At 33.9% G+C, this 18,658-nt stretch overlaps 1 protein-coding gene and 1 long non-coding RNA gene across 2 annotated transcripts; both read right to left on the reverse strand.

The window, feature by feature from the left end:
- Positions 1–2,248: 2,248 nt before the first annotated feature.
- On the reverse strand, positions 2,249–6,496 carry LOC110689160. Its single transcript, XM_021865889.1, has 4 exons — positions 6,433–6,496; positions 5,954–6,297; positions 5,470–5,594; positions 2,249–5,331 (listed from the first exon to the last, which is right to left on the reverse strand). Exons 2-3 carry the CDS (start codon positions 6,232–6,234, stop codon positions 5,519–5,521), a joined length of 357 nt encoding a protein of 118 aa, XP_021721581.1. The 5' UTR covers positions 6,235–6,297; positions 6,433–6,496; the 3' UTR covers positions 2,249–5,331; positions 5,470–5,518.
- Positions 6,497–6,507: 11 nt separating this feature from the next.
- Positions 6,508–10,871, reverse strand: LOC110689161. Its single transcript, XR_002504823.1, has 5 exons — positions 10,213–10,871; positions 9,297–9,448; positions 8,966–9,127; positions 6,754–6,863; positions 6,508–6,600 (listed from the first exon to the last, which is right to left on the reverse strand). It is a non-coding gene; the product is annotated as an uncharacterized LOC110689161 (long non-coding RNA).
- Positions 10,872–18,658: the final 7,787 nt, after the last annotated feature.

Raw genomic sequence — 18,658 nt, forward strand, 5'->3', positions numbered from 1 at the left:
TTTAATTTGTAAATTATTGAGTAATGCAAATAATCAACTGTGGTAAGCATAACAATTAAGAATATTACGAAGTATATTTCTTTCATTTATCTCGTAATCCTTGTTAATAGCGCTGAACATAAAACAACATTGATGTTACATTGTTCCGATTTTGCTCCCTTACAAGCACACAATTCATCCCTTTTTCAAGAAAAATATGTTACCTCCCTTCTATAAATTTTGTTATTGTAACATAAAATATATAGTAACAAAAACAACAAATCCAATATCCTAAAATATGTTATAATTTACTTATAATGGTTTCACCAAAAAAATATATAATTAACTTATAATTTCAAAATAGCACTTTTTCTAGTAACAACTATTTAGCAATAAATTGATTTTTTTTAATTTAACTCTCAATTATTTTATTCAAACCCAAGTATGGATATAACCTTGATTATCATATTTAATTATAAGTGCCAAAATTACAATTTTGGCCTTCATAATTTTAATGGATAACCTTTCGTGATTTCATTTTAACTATCGATTATTTATTTTAAACCTTTCAAAAGATGAATTAAATTCTCCAATATATGAAGTATAAATTAACCCGTAAACAACTTGATAATTTTATAATTGTTCTAACACCTATTTATTTTTATACAATTAATTTATATGTAATAAAATTATAATTTACACATTTTTTGTGTGTTTGAAATTTTGGTAGTAACTATAAAGCCTAGCTAATTACTAATATTTATTAATAAGATCACACACTATAGTAAGTTTGAAATTGTCTAACTTCATAATTTTTTCGAAAATATATCGATATGGACGTCTATAGAAAGATCTTTATAAAATAATTTTATTGGTTTTTTTATAATTTTTTTGATTTGTAGTTTGTAAAATATCGTCTAATAAAGTATTATTCAATTCTTATAATAAACATCTCTCTTCATTAATGATGTTAACTAGTACGCTATTATCTCTAGTAACAAATTTGTATTTTTAGAATTTTAGTAACGTAAAATATTTTTTTAGTAACGAGACTGTAATTAGGCGCCATTGAAATTCTTCCCTCCTATTTTTGATAAATGGCGCTTAAAACTAATTTTTTTTCCTACTCATTTTTCCCTCTTATTTTTTTGACTTATAATGAGTTGTCAATTTTCTATTGGTAATGTATGTGTAGTCCACATACAACAATTGTATGTGTATCACCTCCCATAAATGACCAACAGTATTCCTAACATGTAATCCGTAATTCTAATAAAATGTCTATACGGGTGGATGATTTGGCCGTTAACCAACAAGTATAAACACTTGATGTTGTATACCGCAATATGGCTAGAGATCTTCCTACATACTCCCTATAAAGTATAAAGAGTCGGAATACAAGATCAATCTGATCACGCTATGCTCAATGCCAAATCTATAATCTCATCAACTCATGTCCAATGGCGCTTATCAAGGTGACGACTCTGTTTTTGGTTCCTTTTGTTGGAAATAGGTAATGCAAACGGATTCTCGCGCCCAATCGGGCGGTGGTTCGCCCGACCGGACGGAGGTAGCTAAGGAAAATAGGAGAACTCTCGTGCCCGATCGGGCGGCCCTCGCCCGACCGGGCGACGGACTCGAGTTTTTGACGAGCCCGATGACTCGCCTGAGGTGGGTTTTCTAGATCGCCCAACCGGGCGGTGTTCGCCCGACCGGGCGTGACACCAGGGAAAACTTTATCTTGCGCCTGATCGGGCGGATGTTTGCCCGATCGGGCCCGCCTTTTTTCGTTAGGTCGGTTTGTTTATTTGTCTCCTAATTTCGGGACACATATAAATATGAGCATTGCCTTTCCTGTATTCATAAATTTAATATTATTGAACCCTAAACACATAAACAAAAACCTACCCTTTGAGATCTGATTAGTTCTTGAGCAATTCCACTCTTCGGGTTCGGGTGCACGAATTACGGGGAGAGTTGCGTTAAACTTGAGGGGCGTGCATCATCAGGAAACCTGTACCGATGGTGGCGTATTTCGCTTCTAAGGCAGTGGATTATTGTTCCACGGCGCGACTGTGAGTTTGAGATCTTCAATCAAGTATTTTCCCTTTCATCTTCTCTATTTTTTGTTATTGGAATCGACAGGTATTTTACCAACAATTTAAAAGCGAAATATTATTAATCTATTATACCGTTGATTCCTTGATTATTAAATTATGCAAATCGTTTAATCGGGGATTGAAATTAGTATTTGATTCGAGATCGAGAGGAGTCTTGTCGTACATGGAATTGAAAAGAATTCAAGTTCTTTAATTTGAGACTAGCAGCTACTTTATTTAATTCCTATCAAGGGATTGAGTGGATAAGGAGCTCTTGCGATTGCGATCGAGTTGCTTTGGGTTTTGTGCTCTCAAAGATTTTGATCTGGTGATCGTTCGACGTGGAATTAAGGAAGTCAAAATCCTTTAATATCAAATTATTATCAAGTGGCTTCATTATTTAATTCCTAGCAAGTGGAATTTTAATGGGTAATTGACAGAATTAATTTTCAAGGAACAAAACCCACTATTTGATTTGAGTCAACAGAAATGAATCCTAACAAATATAGTGGATTGGGCATGCCGGCATGGCAGCAAGATTTGGGTTTATTACTGTCTCGTGTTAGGTTTGGACGAGAGATTGCATCAGTAAAAGGATATATATTTCCTAATTTTCATTACTGGTGGCTCATTGAGAAGAGAACTTGGGATGCAGCTGCGGAGTAGTGATTACCAAGGCGCGTCCAGCCTCCGACTTTCTTTCTCGAAACAGCGAGATTGATGATGTTCAGTGCCAGGTTGCAGTTGGATCATAACATTTAATTAAAGGCTATCATGCTCATATCAAAGATTAGGGAAGTTTCTTCTCATTTTATTTTGTTGTTAAATTCTAACTTTATATAATATGTTTATTATATGTGCCCCAAGTATGCATAATATAATTATTATGATGTATTGTGTAGCAATGTGGGGGTGATTTGAGTTAGATTTTGTGACTAACTAGTAAGTTGGTTTTACTCATGTTTGTGAGTATTGTTGAGGAGGAAGACTTCCATGAGTTATTCTTTTATCTATGGCTATTTGTTTATGATCTGTTTAATCATGTATGATTATGGGCATTGCTATTTGTCCTAGTAGATTAGGTTAGATACGTGTTCTATCTTATGATAATGTATTTAATCGTTATTTCTCCTAATCATGGACAATGTTTTGTTAAGCACGGAGTATGTGATAAGCTTGTAAGTGTCCCTTTTTAGATTAAAAAGGGATTTAGAATTATTGGTTCTTTTAATTCTTGTTATTTTAAGTAGCTTTGTTCACGAACTTGAAATGCATTTATTTAATTTGCTAGAGATTTAGCAATTATTTTTCTTGTTGATGGTCTAGATGAGACCGGTTGATTTCCGTGCTTATTAGCAGAATAAAAAGGCTTGACTTAACAAAGCTAGAATGGTCGTGCAAGTTTGAAGTGTAAGTGCCCCACATGAGGTAAGGATGGGAATTAACATTCTATATGTCTTTAAACACTATTAATATTCTGTGAATGTTAGTATTGTGGGAGTTGCAGATATGTATCAGTTGTTTATTTGTTTAGTAAGTATTTCACCCAAGAATTTGGTTTATACTCCCTAATTTGTTACCTGATTCATGATTATTTTCATGTGGTATCTGTGATGTGGGGGTTTCCAATAATAAAGAATTGACTTCTAGATAAGTTTCACATAAAGTATGAAGGCTTGTGGGACTGAGGGTGATATGTATGCTGAATATCTGCTACGTTTATCATGTACGAGCTTGATATGTTAAATCCTTGAAATGTCTCAAGTATATGTTTTCCTATGACATGACATGTTAGTTTTACTCGTTCATAGGAATTGTTCTTGCCTCCAAAGCTTTATTCTGCCAGTAAAGTTGATGAGTTCATCATCTAAGGTGTATTGGATTAAAGCTTAAACTAGTGTTATATCATCTTGGTTTTACTTTCTTGATCGAAAGTTGTATGTAGATGTTTGTTGTGTGGTTTATATATTCATGTAGTGGTGAATGGAAAATTCCTGAACCATATGAATAAACCTGATTGACTAGTTGTGGAAAGAAGCATGTTAACGCGAGTTGTGCACTCTCTTTGAGTCTGATATGTTTGAGAAGAGTATCTCTTGCCTTGCTATAAGAAATCCATCTGTTGTAACTTGTAAGTATCTTTCAAGGTGAGTTGAAAGGTGGTCGATTGGAAATGGGCTAAAGGTAAGATATTATGTTGTTAGGATTTATTCTGTAAGTTTGGTGCTGACCAACTCTTATGACTCACCTGGTTTGTTCTAAGCTTGTCTGGTTTGCAGTAAGGTTGCTTAAGCTTCCTAGCATGATTGATTGTAAATCAAGGGTGTGTATTTAAAACGCATGCGCAGGTGACAACTTAGAATATGAGGTATTTTTGCTCATGATGTTATATCCCTTGTGATATGTATGGTGAGTGGGGGTTAGATTTGAGTAATCTAACTTGTTATGTTAAGTTTTTTCTTGGCATGTGAGTTGAACTTCTTGATTCATGTGTGATATTACTATAGTTCGCATTGATAGAGTTCATTTGCTAGAATGATCATAAGTTGTTAACTTCACATGCATGTTGTTAATTGAGATAAAGATGTATATGTGTCTCTAAGCCAAGAAACAAGTACAAGATAATGTGATAAGCAGAATGGTTCTAGGCAGTATGCCAATGAACTAATAAAGGTACACATCAATCTCATTATTGTGATGTAGAGAAAGTGGTTTGATAAATTATATTTATCATGTCTAAGCCAGAGTTATTTTTATGATTTGGCCTTGATGTTTGATTCAAATGTGCTAATGTTTTGCAATCTAAATGATGAACAAACTATTCTTGACGTGTAGTGGTTTTGTTGTGAACTATATTGTTCATTCTGTTTGTCAAGAGAGAATTACTCAATTATTGTTTGAGTTTCAGATAGTACAGGGATGGAGGTTAAAGTGAGAAAGTTTCTCAAGTACCTATCCAGTAAATTCTAAGAGACAATGATTGAATGAACAACGATGATTAGTTGAACCTCTTCAGTGTAATCAAAGACTGACTGGTCATTTCACAGTTGGAAAGGTATAAGACAACATTAGTCCTAAAAAGTAAAAAAAAAAAAAAAAAAAAAAAAAAAAAAAAAAAAAAAAAAATTAACACTCGTGAAATATATATCATACTAGATGTAGGGCAGCAAATCCATCATCAAAGATCATTACGGAGAATAAAGGCTTACCGCTTGATTAGCAATAACACGAGCACAAGATGTTTTCCCAGTACCTAAGCACAAAGTATATACATAAGACTGACGGTCACAAGATGGGAAACATAGTTTGTTATTTCCTTTATAATATAGGCATAGACAAGACAAAATGTGTTGACAGCATAGTTTAGTTTCAGTTATCATAGAAGGAAAACCTGGAGGGCCTTCAAAAAGCACGGCTCGGGGTCTATTTGACTCATATTTTCACCGAGTCCCACGGGCAATGTCATCATAAACTTCAGGACTACGCAGAGCCAATAGTACAGTATCCTCCATTTCCCTGTAAGAGAGAAAATGAGGAAAGAAAAAAAGGGTAATGAATCATATAACATTGATCAGGCAGAATTTTAGGAGTCGCATATGAAGTATATAGAAATCTCATTAAATAAGCTGTCTCTTATAAATGAAGTATCTTAACTGAGACACTGCAGTTGCAACTATTAGATAAAAGGCATACATATAAAAGGTCAAGGAGATCACTCTCCCCTACTTCACATTTACTATTCATCCCCTACTGAGCCTAATTACTTGACATTCAATGACTATTACTTCACAATTATGTGCAAAACATATCAAATATCTCTTGAAAGTCTACGATCTTCAACTAAACAAGCCGTCAAAGCCCCGAATTTTATATACCTCTTTTGCTGATCATAGCCAGCAATGGTATCCCATGTCACCTCTTCATTGGCATTACCAACAAGTGGTTCATCAAGGCCGAATACACGTACGCCCATGGCTTCCAAACTAGTAATTGATTTACTTGTCGATAGTGTTTCTGCAGAGCTACTTCTTTCTCCAGCTTTGCTCTGCCCTGGCCTTTCACCAGCTTCGGTCTGACCTGGTCTTTCATCAACTTTGGTCTGACCTGGTCTTTCACCAGCTTTGCTCTGCCCAGGCCTTTCACCAGCTATTTGCATGATGGAGACCAGAGCCTCAAGCTCTGCGGGACTAAAGCTTCCTTTCTTTAGGATCTCAAACTCCTGAAAGTATACCAGCAACAAAAACATCAATTCAATGCTAGATGCGAGTAATACTGTCTTTGATATCAAAATAGGGCATATAGCATCTATAAGGACAGTATACCCTATCAAGATTAAATTATTGGCGATAATTACCAGCTTATGAGGACTTATCACTGGCCTAAATATTAATACACATAGATCGTTGTCATTTGAAATGTCCCCCCCCCCCCCCCCCCAACAACTTTACTCTTTCCACTTTCTCTCTTTTCATTTGGGAGCCTGAGTGCTAGCTGCGAAGTAACTATGCTGAAATTATACAGGCTAACAGAAAAAAAAAAAAAAAAAGAGTTAATTGATAAAAGCAGATTTAATAACAATAGCGATGAAACTGAAATAGTATAAACACATATGACGTCCAAAATATGTAAAAAGAAAAGCCAAAAAAAGATGAAGGAGCTTAAACTTTGAAATCACCTGGCCCTAAATTGAACATCCATTACTGAATCACCATTGAGGCTTGAAGCAAGGTTAATTATCAGTCCAGGGATATCGCAATAACTGGGTACTGGAAACTTGATAGCAATCTACACTATCATAAAGAACCATTATTATTGCAGAAAACGATTCCAAAAAAAAAAAAAAAAAAAAAAAAAGAACCAATATCATAAGAGCAAAGAACAATGTACAAACATGGCTGCACAGCGCAAACAGCCTTCTCTACAATAACTAGTAAGTTTGTTCTTATCTTTTAACATTGTGAGCCTTATCATGATATATACTTAGATGTATAAAGTAAAGCATTGTGAGAGAAGAGAATCAAAATTTAATCCATCAGAACACTCTAATCAAATCATCTTTGTGCACAAGACAAGGGAAAAAAGGTTAAGCATAACTGTTTGCTATCAGTTTGCACACTGACTCTGTTATGAAATATGAAATAGGGGGTATAAGGTTTGATTTATGTGGAACAAGATCAATGAAAAATAATATATGTAAAAGCAAAAAAGAAGATAACAAAAACACATAAGAATTTATGTGGTTTGGTCAATTAGACCTAATTCACAGGTGGGGGATTCGAGAGCTTTTCTTCATTTTAATGGAGGAAACAAGAGGTAAATACAAGGAGTCAATGATGGCTATATTAGCTTAATGAAACTTAAAACTCAATGGTTCTTTTATAACATAAGAACCCTAAAAAACCCTTAGATTAAACTACAAGGATTCCGCAAGATTGGAGGAAGAGCACCTTCGTCCCGCTTTATAAAAACAAAGAAGAAGCTCAAGATTGTTCAAACAATCAAGGGATCAAGCTTATGAGCCACACTATGAAGTTGCGGGAAAGAGTGATTGAACATAGGTTGAGGGCAAGCACAAACATTTCGGATAACCAATTTGGTTTTATGCCGGGGAGATCCATTATGGAAGCAATCCATTTAATAAGACAAATGATGGAGTTTTATAGGGTAAAGAAGAAGGATCTTCATATGGTCTTTATTGATTAAGAGAAGGCATATGACAAGGTGCGTGCCAAGAGAGATACTCGAGTGGGCATTATTGAAGAAAGGTATCCCATGAAGGTACGTGGACCTCAAGGTGCGTGCCAATGGACTAACTGTTTGCTTTTTGTTTTTCTTCAAGAATGGAGGTAATACTTGTTCATGTAATCAATTTGATAAAAATAAAAAATAAAAAAAAGAGAAGGAAAATGGGTAAAAAACAACATGATTATTTTCCACCAATAACGATTATTGTTGCCAATCGTTATGAATACTTCTCAATCACAAAAAGCTTCATTATCAACATTTGTAAACAACAACATTTAACAATGAGGTTGAGCAACAAACATTATGGTGTAAACAACCCATGTAATCCGTGCATAAAAAAACACATGGTAAGCAATGGGTAGGTTTGGCTGTTTGGGTTAGATAACCAAATAAAGGATTTCTGACACCTTAGTAGATAGTAGGGCCCACCGACCCAGTGATGCCAATTGCCAAGTTGGTGAATAAAATTAACATTGACTACCAACACAACATAATTTCAATAATTGAACCAAACTCATTCTCGGAACTTTGTACACCTAAACCTATTTAGGTCTCCCATGATACCCACCGACCAACACATTCACTTAAATTTTGAAAACTTGAAAATGATCTGAAAGATTAGATTATAGTCTTCGGTTTTAGACAATCAAAGACTTTTTCCAGGCACGGAAAGAAAAGAGGTCGGGTACTTTTTATGGACCCACAAGACCCTTAAAGGCCATTTAGGTGGTCACAACCACCATTGACTCCCGACCTTATGAACTTCTTCAAATAAAAATTCACTTGGTATGCTTCCAAAATATATCTCAATCTTATCAAATTAACATTATTCAAATTTCTATTATTTTCCTTAAGTAGAACGAAATAATACGACTGTGAACACCATCATAGGACTACAGGGCCAATGATTCAAAGTATTAATCCCTCAATAATCCATATAGGAAGGAATCGTATTAGCCCCCTTTTTGTGCTTCGCGCCTCTAGTAACTTTTGTGATATCGTAATGAAATTTGATAGTAAATGGAGATTAGAAAGAAGGTGATGCAAAACTAAAAAAAAAAAAAAAACACTCTATAAGTCGTCTCATACAGCAGTTAAGGTGTTTGACGCAGGAATTTACTAGGGTGATACAGTATGTGTACCTTTTCGCCCTTTACTGTAAGGGTGAATTGTGGATAAGAACCATACTTCATGCTTTTGCTTCTCATAAGTTCCTCCAACCTGTACTGTTCCGTTTTTGCTATTTCTTCCAGGTTATCATAACTTGATGGGATATCAGGTGGCAAGGGAGAATCGGCAGAAACCTGCAGTGAGTTCAAGATAGATTGCAATCAAGAAATAATAATTCAATATACACTTTGTGCAGTACAGTTTAGAGTCCAAAATTCCAACACAAATCATACGTAGTATAAATAAAAAAGCAGACAAACTAGGCTTGGCACAGAGTATTCCATCTAGATAATAAGCACAAACCTCACTGGTATCTGCATAAGCCACGTCTAGAATCCCAACACCAACAACACTAGCTAGCACAAGCGAAATTCAAAGTGACCGGGTAGACTCAAAACTAGAAAATAGAATACGGCCTATAAATGCATTGGTTACTTGCTGCTGGGTTCCATAACCTGCACATCACATGATTGCAGCGAAATTGATGAATGTTCTTGTTGTATAACTGTATAGCATCAACCACTCAACCAGACTATCTCTATATAATTACATCGACCGGAAGATATGAATAAAATGTAAAAACATTATTATTAAAGAGCATTCATGATTCATGTCTTCCAATACAAGTAATTTACACACAATAAAAAAAAAAAAATAAATAAATAAAATAAAATAAAAAAACATATGAATTCATGAAAAATACTCTTTCTGAGCTACTATCATCCAACAATCAACTCAAGCAAGCAAAATAGAGCCTTTAGAGGTCGGTACGTTTCATAGGATCAGAAAACTTTCAGCTCAATACAATCTAGTGTTGCTTTCTTGTATATTTCCCCCCTAAAATAACAAATTAACAATACAATCTAGTGTTGCTTTCCAACAATAAATAGAACTATAATTAACTAAAATTAGAAAAATCCCAATTCAGAAACGCCACTAAATTTTAAAACCAGGCATACCATTTTCAATTTAATTACATTCTACCAACAAGAAGCAAATTCAGCTAAAACAACAATGTCATAATTCCATTGATTTTACTTATAAAGTGTACAAATTTATGTGCCAAAGGTTCAAATTACAGCATCCTCAACACTAAATGTTGTTAATATTCGAACCCAAAATTAAAACTTAAAACAATAAAATAAGGGTAAGAAACTAAAAAGTAAGAACTAAAGAGTAAAACTTAAAGAAAACCCAGAAATTAGAAAGAAAATATTACCATGATAAAGACGAGTTTGAAGGGGTTGAGCAAAAAAACGTAGGGTTTATGGTTTTAGAAGAAGAAATTGCTCTGCGACAAGCTCTTCTTCTAATTAATCGACTGGATTTTTGCGAAATAAATTATGTCCGAATTACTGGATAATTGGAGAATTGAATTCCAAGTCTCTTACAAAGTCCTCCACCAGTACAGTACAGTACTGTATGCCTTCGAAGAATAAGCATGAAGACCCTAACTCTGGTAGCTTCAATTTCTTAGGGCCAATTCATGTCATTTTTATTTTTGGAAGATGACTTCTATTTTTTTGGAGCTGTACCCATTAATATGCCATATTAACTAACTTTGTTAATATAGCGGCATATTCGCAATTATGAGCAATGAGCAAAATATTTTAATGTTATTTATGCATTTCAATGATTTGACATTAATTAGACGTTTTCTAACGATTTACAAACTCCGTTTCTTCATTATTCACCCGTTCCTTTCTTCTCTCTCCTTTCTCCTCTCTCCTCCCTCTGTAATTTAGCAAACATTCTCTGTTGAACAAACCTCAGCAACTACAGAAACATAATCATTCAACTACCAATAAATTAAATCATACTATAGCAATAACATCCCACCATTAGCAATTTCGTCAATTTCAATTTCATAAAATTAATTCAATAAAACCAATCGTTAAGGGTTCGTTTTACATCGCTTTGTTTTTCTGTTTTTTAGATTTCAAACTCATATGATATATGTCATATAATAAAACAAAAATTAGACAAACTTATTAAAATCATGATATATTTGAAAACTGACAACAGAAAAGTGGAAACACCTTTTTCTTGTTTTCTGTTTTTGGTTTTTTGTTTTAAAAAATACAGAAAACTGAAAACAAAAAACAATGTCAAACAAGCCCTAGACAATCAAGTCCAATAAAACTTGCAGTAAATTTGCATAATCAACCATTCACAGTCAAATATAAAGGAAAGAGAAACAAATTGGTTCCAGAATGCCCACCTTTGCCACCATTACCACCAAACCCATAATCATCATGCCCGCTTCCGCTTCCGCCACCCCTACCATCACCATACCTCCTATCTTCTTCGAGAGGCCCACTAGCATCCTCTCTCCCTCCACCATCCTCCTCCCCATACTCGACTGCCTCATTAATTTGAAATTCGATTCGAATTGCGGCATATCGGACTTGTGGAGAAGAAGCTGTCGAATTGCAGTATGGCCAATATCTTAGGGAGGAGAGTCAGAAGAGTGAGGACAATGGAGTAACAATAGATGTTGCAATGGAGTGTAGATACTGAACCAGTTAACGCCAGTAGTATGATGTTAAAGCTCCTTTTGCATTTTTACGTCTTTACCCTTAGTAAATAGGTGAAAATGACCTTTTGACCCTCATATAAACGTTACTGGTAATATGCCATATTAACCAGTAGTCTTTTTTTTTTTTTTTTTGTAGTAGAGTACTAGTAATTTCATTTATTTACTAGCCGTGGTTGTAAGCAATTTGGCCTAATTAATCTTGAGAAGTTATAATCACAATTTTTTTTAAAAAAAAATAAATAAATAAAATAATAGGTAACGATTGCAAATCAAAAGTTACTCATTTATAGTGGAATATTTATTTAAGGAAAATTTTCAATGGTAGCTATGTAGTTTTGCTCATTCTCAATGGTAACAAAATATTTGGCAAATTCTCTCAAATAAAATTACTTTAAAATAATTCTCTAACATCGACAATATTCTTCCAATTAGCAACTAATTAGCTTAATAAAACAATAATTAGATTATCTCAAAAAAAAAATGCAGAAGTAACAGAACCCTCCCTTCAGCCACCCCCAAGCTGCTGGCTACACATCGAAACCCACCCCCACCCCCATCCCTACCCCCACCCCCAATAATTACATCACTGACGCCTGAACCCCGCGAACCCATCCTACCCTTCGCCGGAACCTTACATAGCGCTGAAACCAAACTCCCATCAAAATCCCAACAGCCCACCACTTCCCTTTCACTACCAACTCCAAATTCCGCCCACCGTCTTGCAATCTTCCGGTGTTTTCATATCAGGGTTGGGTTTTCGTGGCTATAGGTTGACATTGGGGAAATCTAGATGGGGATTTCGGTTGAGGGTGGGGGATTAGAGGCGGTTGGATGGGATTTCGGTGAGGGTTGTGGTATTAGGGGTGGCTGTGTGCAGTGGCGGATCCAGGATTTCCGAGATAGTGTGTCACCATCAATTATTGATCATTTGTGAAAGTACAATTTTTTTTCCATGTCTTGTTCATAATTAATTTCAATCCAAAACTTATATATATAATATATATATATATATATATGTATATATACATACATATATATGTATATATACATATACCAAATTGATTTCAATCCAAAAATAGGACACAAAAATTCATATCACAACTAAATACAGTACTTAAGAATTCAATTTTACAAGTCGAAAATACTACAAATAACATGTTATAAACCAATGGTACAATAAAATTATTATATTGAATTAATTTTATGATTTTTTAGTTAATTGATAAGCTTTATGGGGAAATATTAAAATTGGCTGTACAAATATAAGATATAAAAAGGGAAAAAAATTATTAAAAAATTATACAAAAAAAAGTGAGATAACTTAAAAGACCAGTTATTAAATATAACTGGTCTCTTTAATGAAAAAGAAAGTAACGCAAAAAAATTGTGAAATGCAATAGCAGCATCAAAGAAACCTCTTATATAAATAACAGGTCTCTTTAATATATAAAAAAAACACACCAAGTCTTTTGTAGCAATAGCAGCATCAAAGAGATCTCCTATCTTAATAAGCGGTCTCTTTGATATTGTTTGTTGTTACCACTATCAAAGAGACCCCCTATCTATAATAAGGGGTCTCTTTGATATTTTATTTTTTTAAAAAAAATACTGTGTCACCGGACCCACTATGACTAAAGGTGGGTCCGCCCCTGGCTGTGTGGGATTTCGGTGAGAAGTGTGTGGTTTTAGAGGTGGCTGGGTGAGGGAGATCTGGTTTTAGAGTGGCTGGGTAGGAAGTCGGTGAGGAGTGTGGTTTTTTTTTTTTTTTTTTTTAAAAAAAGATTTTTTTTGTTAATTATTGTTAAATTAAGTTAATTAGTTGCTAAATTGTAAAAATATTGTTATGTTAAGGAAATTTATAAAAAGTAATGCTATTTGTGGGAATTTGCCAAATATTTTGTTACCATTGAGAATGAGCAAAAGTTTATAGTTACTCCCTCCGTTTTTAAATATTTGCTCCACTTTCCATATGCGGCCATTTTTAAATACTTGCTCAATTTCCTTATTTGGAAAGCTTTTATAATATCTATACTTAGTATTTAAAAACTATAACCAAGAAACTAAGAAAGACACATGTCCTCATCCATTCTATTACATTTCTCTAACCATAGTGCCACATGTCATCTTACACTATTAATTTTTTATTACGCCATTTTTTTAAATTCTTTCATTAAACTTATACTTCATCTTTCATACACACTTCATCTCTTCATCTTCATCTCTCCCCTTTAATTAAACCTTTTCCTATTCTCTCTTTAATTTTAGCCCTTCCACCTTCTATTTAAGCCTCTTTTTCGATTAAAGTTTTAAATTTTAATTTCTTTAATCATGTTTCCGATTACATATTATACCCTATAATGACTTATTGATATTTCCTCACTTATCTCTCAATACAATTTTATATGAATAACTCGTGCATTGCACGGGCCAGAAGGCTAGTTTAATTAATTTCTCTAACCTAGTGGACCCAATATATATTCTCTCTTCTCTAATTCTCTCCACTACTTTTGCTTTCTACAATATTTTATTCTTCCACCAACCCCACTACCTCCATATTTTATTACTTTCTTTAATTTCTCCTAAAACTCCGCGCATGGAGAAATGGAGCAAGTATTAAAAAACGGAGGGAGTACTATTGAGAATTTCCCTTTATTTAATTTAATAATTGTAAGAAAATAAACAATATAAGGTCGTAGTGGCTAAGATCATCTCCAGTGGTGAGACTTGAGGGAGTTTGAAAGAGTATTTTTTGCAAAAGATACCAATAAGTTGGTATCTAACATTAGCAATTTCAAGAGAAAGTTGTTAGGTTTAGATGCTCAACTTTGACTCTCATTTAACATAAAGTGTGTGATTTCAAATGCTCAACTTAGCAACTCCCTTTCGACACTACGAAAGCATCTATTAGGTCTTGATGTAAAACCTTATAACAACTTGACAAGAATCATACTACGCAAAAATGGAAGATATACTGTTAAGCGGTATACTCGTAGGTTGTTCTAGCAGAAAGGAGAGTACCTTCCAACAATGTGGTTGAAGGCTCAATCCCCACTATTGACAATTTGGGGGAGTGGGATTCCCTTACCTTCCCCCCACTCTTCCAAATTATCCAGCCCGCTAACTCGAGTTTGGAGGACCTGTGACAGGTTCTGGCCTGGTAGGACCATTCTCCTTGTCAAAAAAAAAAATGAAATAAATATTGGTAGGTTGTTAATCAGAGTTACATAACACACTAACGCTTTGTTTGGATAGAAAAGAAGGAAAGAAAAGAAGGGGAGGGAGAATGGAGGAAGGGAAGGGAAAAGAAAGGGAGGGGGAGGTGAGCTCCATTTTCCCTCAAAATCTCTCCAATTTTGGAGAGATTATGGTTATTATAGAGAGAGGAAAAATAGATTATTCCCTCTCCTTCCCCTTCCTTCCCCCAATCTTTTACCCAAACAAGAGATTTTGTCCCTCTCCATTTCTCTTCTCTTCTTTTCCTTCCATTTCTTCCTATCCAAACAAAGTGTAAATATAACATCATATTGTTTTCTAAGGACATGTTCTCTTCATCTTAATTTCGATTCAGTTCAGTTCCTAATTTTATTCTCTCATAAACAATTTATTTCAATTACTAATTCCATCTCTCATAAAAAATTCAGTTCAGTTCAGTTCAGTTCAGCTCATTTCAGTAAATCATAATATGCCCTAAGTACTTGGGAATAGAGTTTTGGGAAGATAGAAGCCTAGTTTTAAGATATTTCCTATAGAGCATGAATTCTAATATTATAGTAAAATATAAGATTACTCGCAATTAAATGTATATTAAAAATTTACACACATACTCAAATTAAACATCAAATTAAAGAAATACGAAAGAAATCAACATATTCACCTAAAAAAACTATAGTTTAACGAATATCTTCCCCAAGTAAAATCGGAAAGATATGAAGTAACAGATAATCATAAAGGACATCAAGAAACCAATACAACAAAAGAGCATCATTGTAGACACCTAAAAATGGTTCCCCAAAACCAAACTCGATGATGAACAACCTTTCATCGCCATTATTGGTCGGGTTAAGTATTTAATCTTGGAGTGTTTAAATCCATATTTTCATTTCATAAACCAACCCAAATCATAGCCCATTTCCCCAAACCATAACTTATTTCGTGCCTTTAAACCCAAAATAATTAATTTCGTGTCCTTTAAAATCATTTATTTCGTGTCATTTTTATAAAAACGTTTAGACCAATTTATTTTGGTCCATAATCTGGGCCCAATGATTTTAAATTTGTATGGGTCTTGAAGACCTTTCCAACGATATATTATAAGCCCAAATCCGAGTTATAATGAATAAGTTATGGTCAGAATACTAAACTGAGCCCAAATCGAACATAAGCCCGCCTTACCTACGACCCAATGATAATATGGAGGGTCCAAAGGATTTAATCCCATTCCTAAACCAATTAGGATTAATTAGAAGCTTCTATAAGTTTCTAAAAAAATCTTAATTATCCTTTTTGAAAATATAAGATTAATGTATTTGAAATTATATTGAGTAAAACTTTTCTTTTTAAAAGTCCTATTTCTATTCAAATTGAAAGACGTTTAAAGATAGTCAAATATTATTTTCGTGCCTCTTAGTTTTTATTTAAATATTATTGGGTTGTATAGTCCTTGAAATTATCTTTCCAATGATATATTATAATATTAATTCCGAGCTATAACGAAAAATATATAAAAGAAATACAAAACTCTATCCAAAACTGATACCGTCCCACTATTTCAGCCATATCTTTTATTCTACAAAATATTTTAATCTGATTCTAATTGGGTTAGAAAGTAAACTTCAATATCTTTCGAAAGACATTATTTATCTTATTCCGAGTTATGGATCAAAAGATATGATAAAAACAAAAACAGCAAAAACTGTTGTCTATCACAAGAGTATTATTCCAGTTCGAATTCTTTTATATTCTTAATTCTTCGACCCTTCTTTTTTCATTATAAATAGAGTCCATATCTCCCCTTTTTCAATCATCAACAAGATTGATAATCAAATCATTCTCTTCTCCCTCTTTAACCTAAACACTAGCCTCCCCATTCTCTCACTATTCCTTCCTTTAAGAACTCCAAGGAGTCCATACAATACCTGAAGTTCTATACTTTAACCAAGGCGTGATAGGTAGAATTAACTGAGGGTTTGGACAAAATCAACTCTACTTTTAATTTAATTTAATTTCCAATTGATTTATATATTTATTGAAGTTACTAACAGTTTATTCATGATGTAGCAATTCAAGGAAACGCGAAAAGTGAGTAATTAATCACTTAATTACTCTTATTTTTATTCTTGTTGCTAGTATTATAATTAGGTTTATTATATTTTATTTGACTAACAATTTATTGTTGAATTGATTCCAATATTAATGTTTATTCTATTGTTATTTATGATCACCATATTGCATGTTAAAGGGAATATGTAATTGAAAATCACGCCTAATAAGATAATTTGGACAACCGATTTTTAGGATCCTTTTTAATCTTGTTGTTTAATCAAGTGATCACGATATTTTAGAATTATATGTTGCATTAATATTCAAACAATTTAGCCTAATAATAGTTTGGAGCTCATTGAATCTTTGTTTGTATGCCTTTGAGATCGCAGGAATCACTTTTCACAATAAGAATCGAGTAGAGGCCAATACAGGTGAATGTGACTCCATGACTCACTTCGTACCATCATCCTCGATCCTCCTTTCGTGGTTTTGAACCATATGGAGTTAGTAATCTCATGGATTATGAATGGGGTGCGACCTTCACGGGTTCCTAATCGTATATGTCAATTACCATTTTCTATGAGTGCCAAGCATATTCACAACATGTTTAACGTAGGCGCACTTCAAACGACGCCTACAATTTGCGACTCCACTGGGGAGGATTCTTGATTATTTATCGATTTGAGTGATCGGTATTTAATTGAGATGAGTGGATGAGACTTGAAAGATTCTTGAATTGTATTCTGCGATTTAATTGACATTGTCACATATGCATATGCATATGCATTTTAGATTACCTATTTTGCCACAATAGTACGTGTTCTACGTATGTGGCTAGCCCGGGGGATTTAAGCTCTATTAACTAAAAAATGCTCATGGCAATAAGGGTTCATCCGAGTTTTTAAATCCACCCAAACCATGGAGTCGAGTTTGATTTCATCACGAACTCACGGAGCCGCCCATTGGCATACGCCCTCAAGGGAGGCTGCCTTGCTAACGCGTCCAAACTCTTAACCATGGTACCCTTTGACACCCAAGCTTGACCATATATGAACATAGAACTTGACTTTAGGTTGCGAACTTCATTGCATCATTCGTGACAATGTGCTTATATGTGAATTTTTGACTTTTTTTTTCTCTTATCAAACCCTTTTTTATTATTAGAGTCGAGCCATAGATTTTTTTTAAAATTTTTTGAGTCACCCGGATTTTTATTCCTGTATACTGCACAAGAGTCAACTTATTTTGGTCATAGCTAGAGTTCTAAAAAGAGTTATGTGTTGCGCAACCTATGGATCTATAGCCTCAAGTTTTATATTTCATTTGGAGTTGGTTTCGACCCAATCAGAGTCACATATCAAAAGTTATAATTGATATACTACAGCTTGTCCAGTTTAGGTGTTTTTTTAGCGTCAACTTTTTTTTTAATTTTTTTTTATATATCTTTTTGTTTCAAGCTAGTCTTAGCCATTTCCTTTAATTTGTGTCAACTCATATAACATAGGATTATAGATTTTTGTTTTTATTTATTTATTTATTTATTTTTATACCCATGAGTCCTAACTCTTGTAGAATTCTAATCCTCTTTCTAGTTTCTTGTGATCGATTTTTGTGCTAACCTTAACATGTGTTCTTTGTATTTCATTGTGGTTGATCTTATTTATGACTAACGATTTCCAATGGACCGTTTTCACCTATTAAATAGCATAAACATTAAAATTGGACAAAATTAATCAAGTTAGTTTGTCTTTTAGTCTTCCGTGCTATTTGGACATTGGGTCTTTTGTTTTTCACAACGTCCTCATGTCTAGCCATGCGATCATACCACGAGTCTTAATAAACTCACCTAATTACACATGTTGAG

Source organism: Chenopodium quinoa, unplaced genomic scaffold (genome assembly GCF_001683475.1).
Source record: "Chenopodium quinoa cultivar QQ74 unplaced genomic scaffold, ASM168347v1, whole genome shotgun sequence".
Taxonomy (NCBI): Eukaryota; Viridiplantae; Streptophyta; class Magnoliopsida; order Caryophyllales; family Amaranthaceae; genus Chenopodium; species Chenopodium quinoa.

Coding starts and splice junctions, on each gene's coding strand:
- LOC110689160 (XM_021865889.1), bottom strand. CDS start 6,234: ATGCAAATAGCTGGTGAAAGGCCTGGGCAGAGCAAAGCTGGTGAAAGA. Junction 5,595..5,953: donor GGCTATGATCAGCAAAAGAG/GTATATAAAATT, acceptor TCTCTCTTACAG/GGAAATGGAGGATACTGTAC.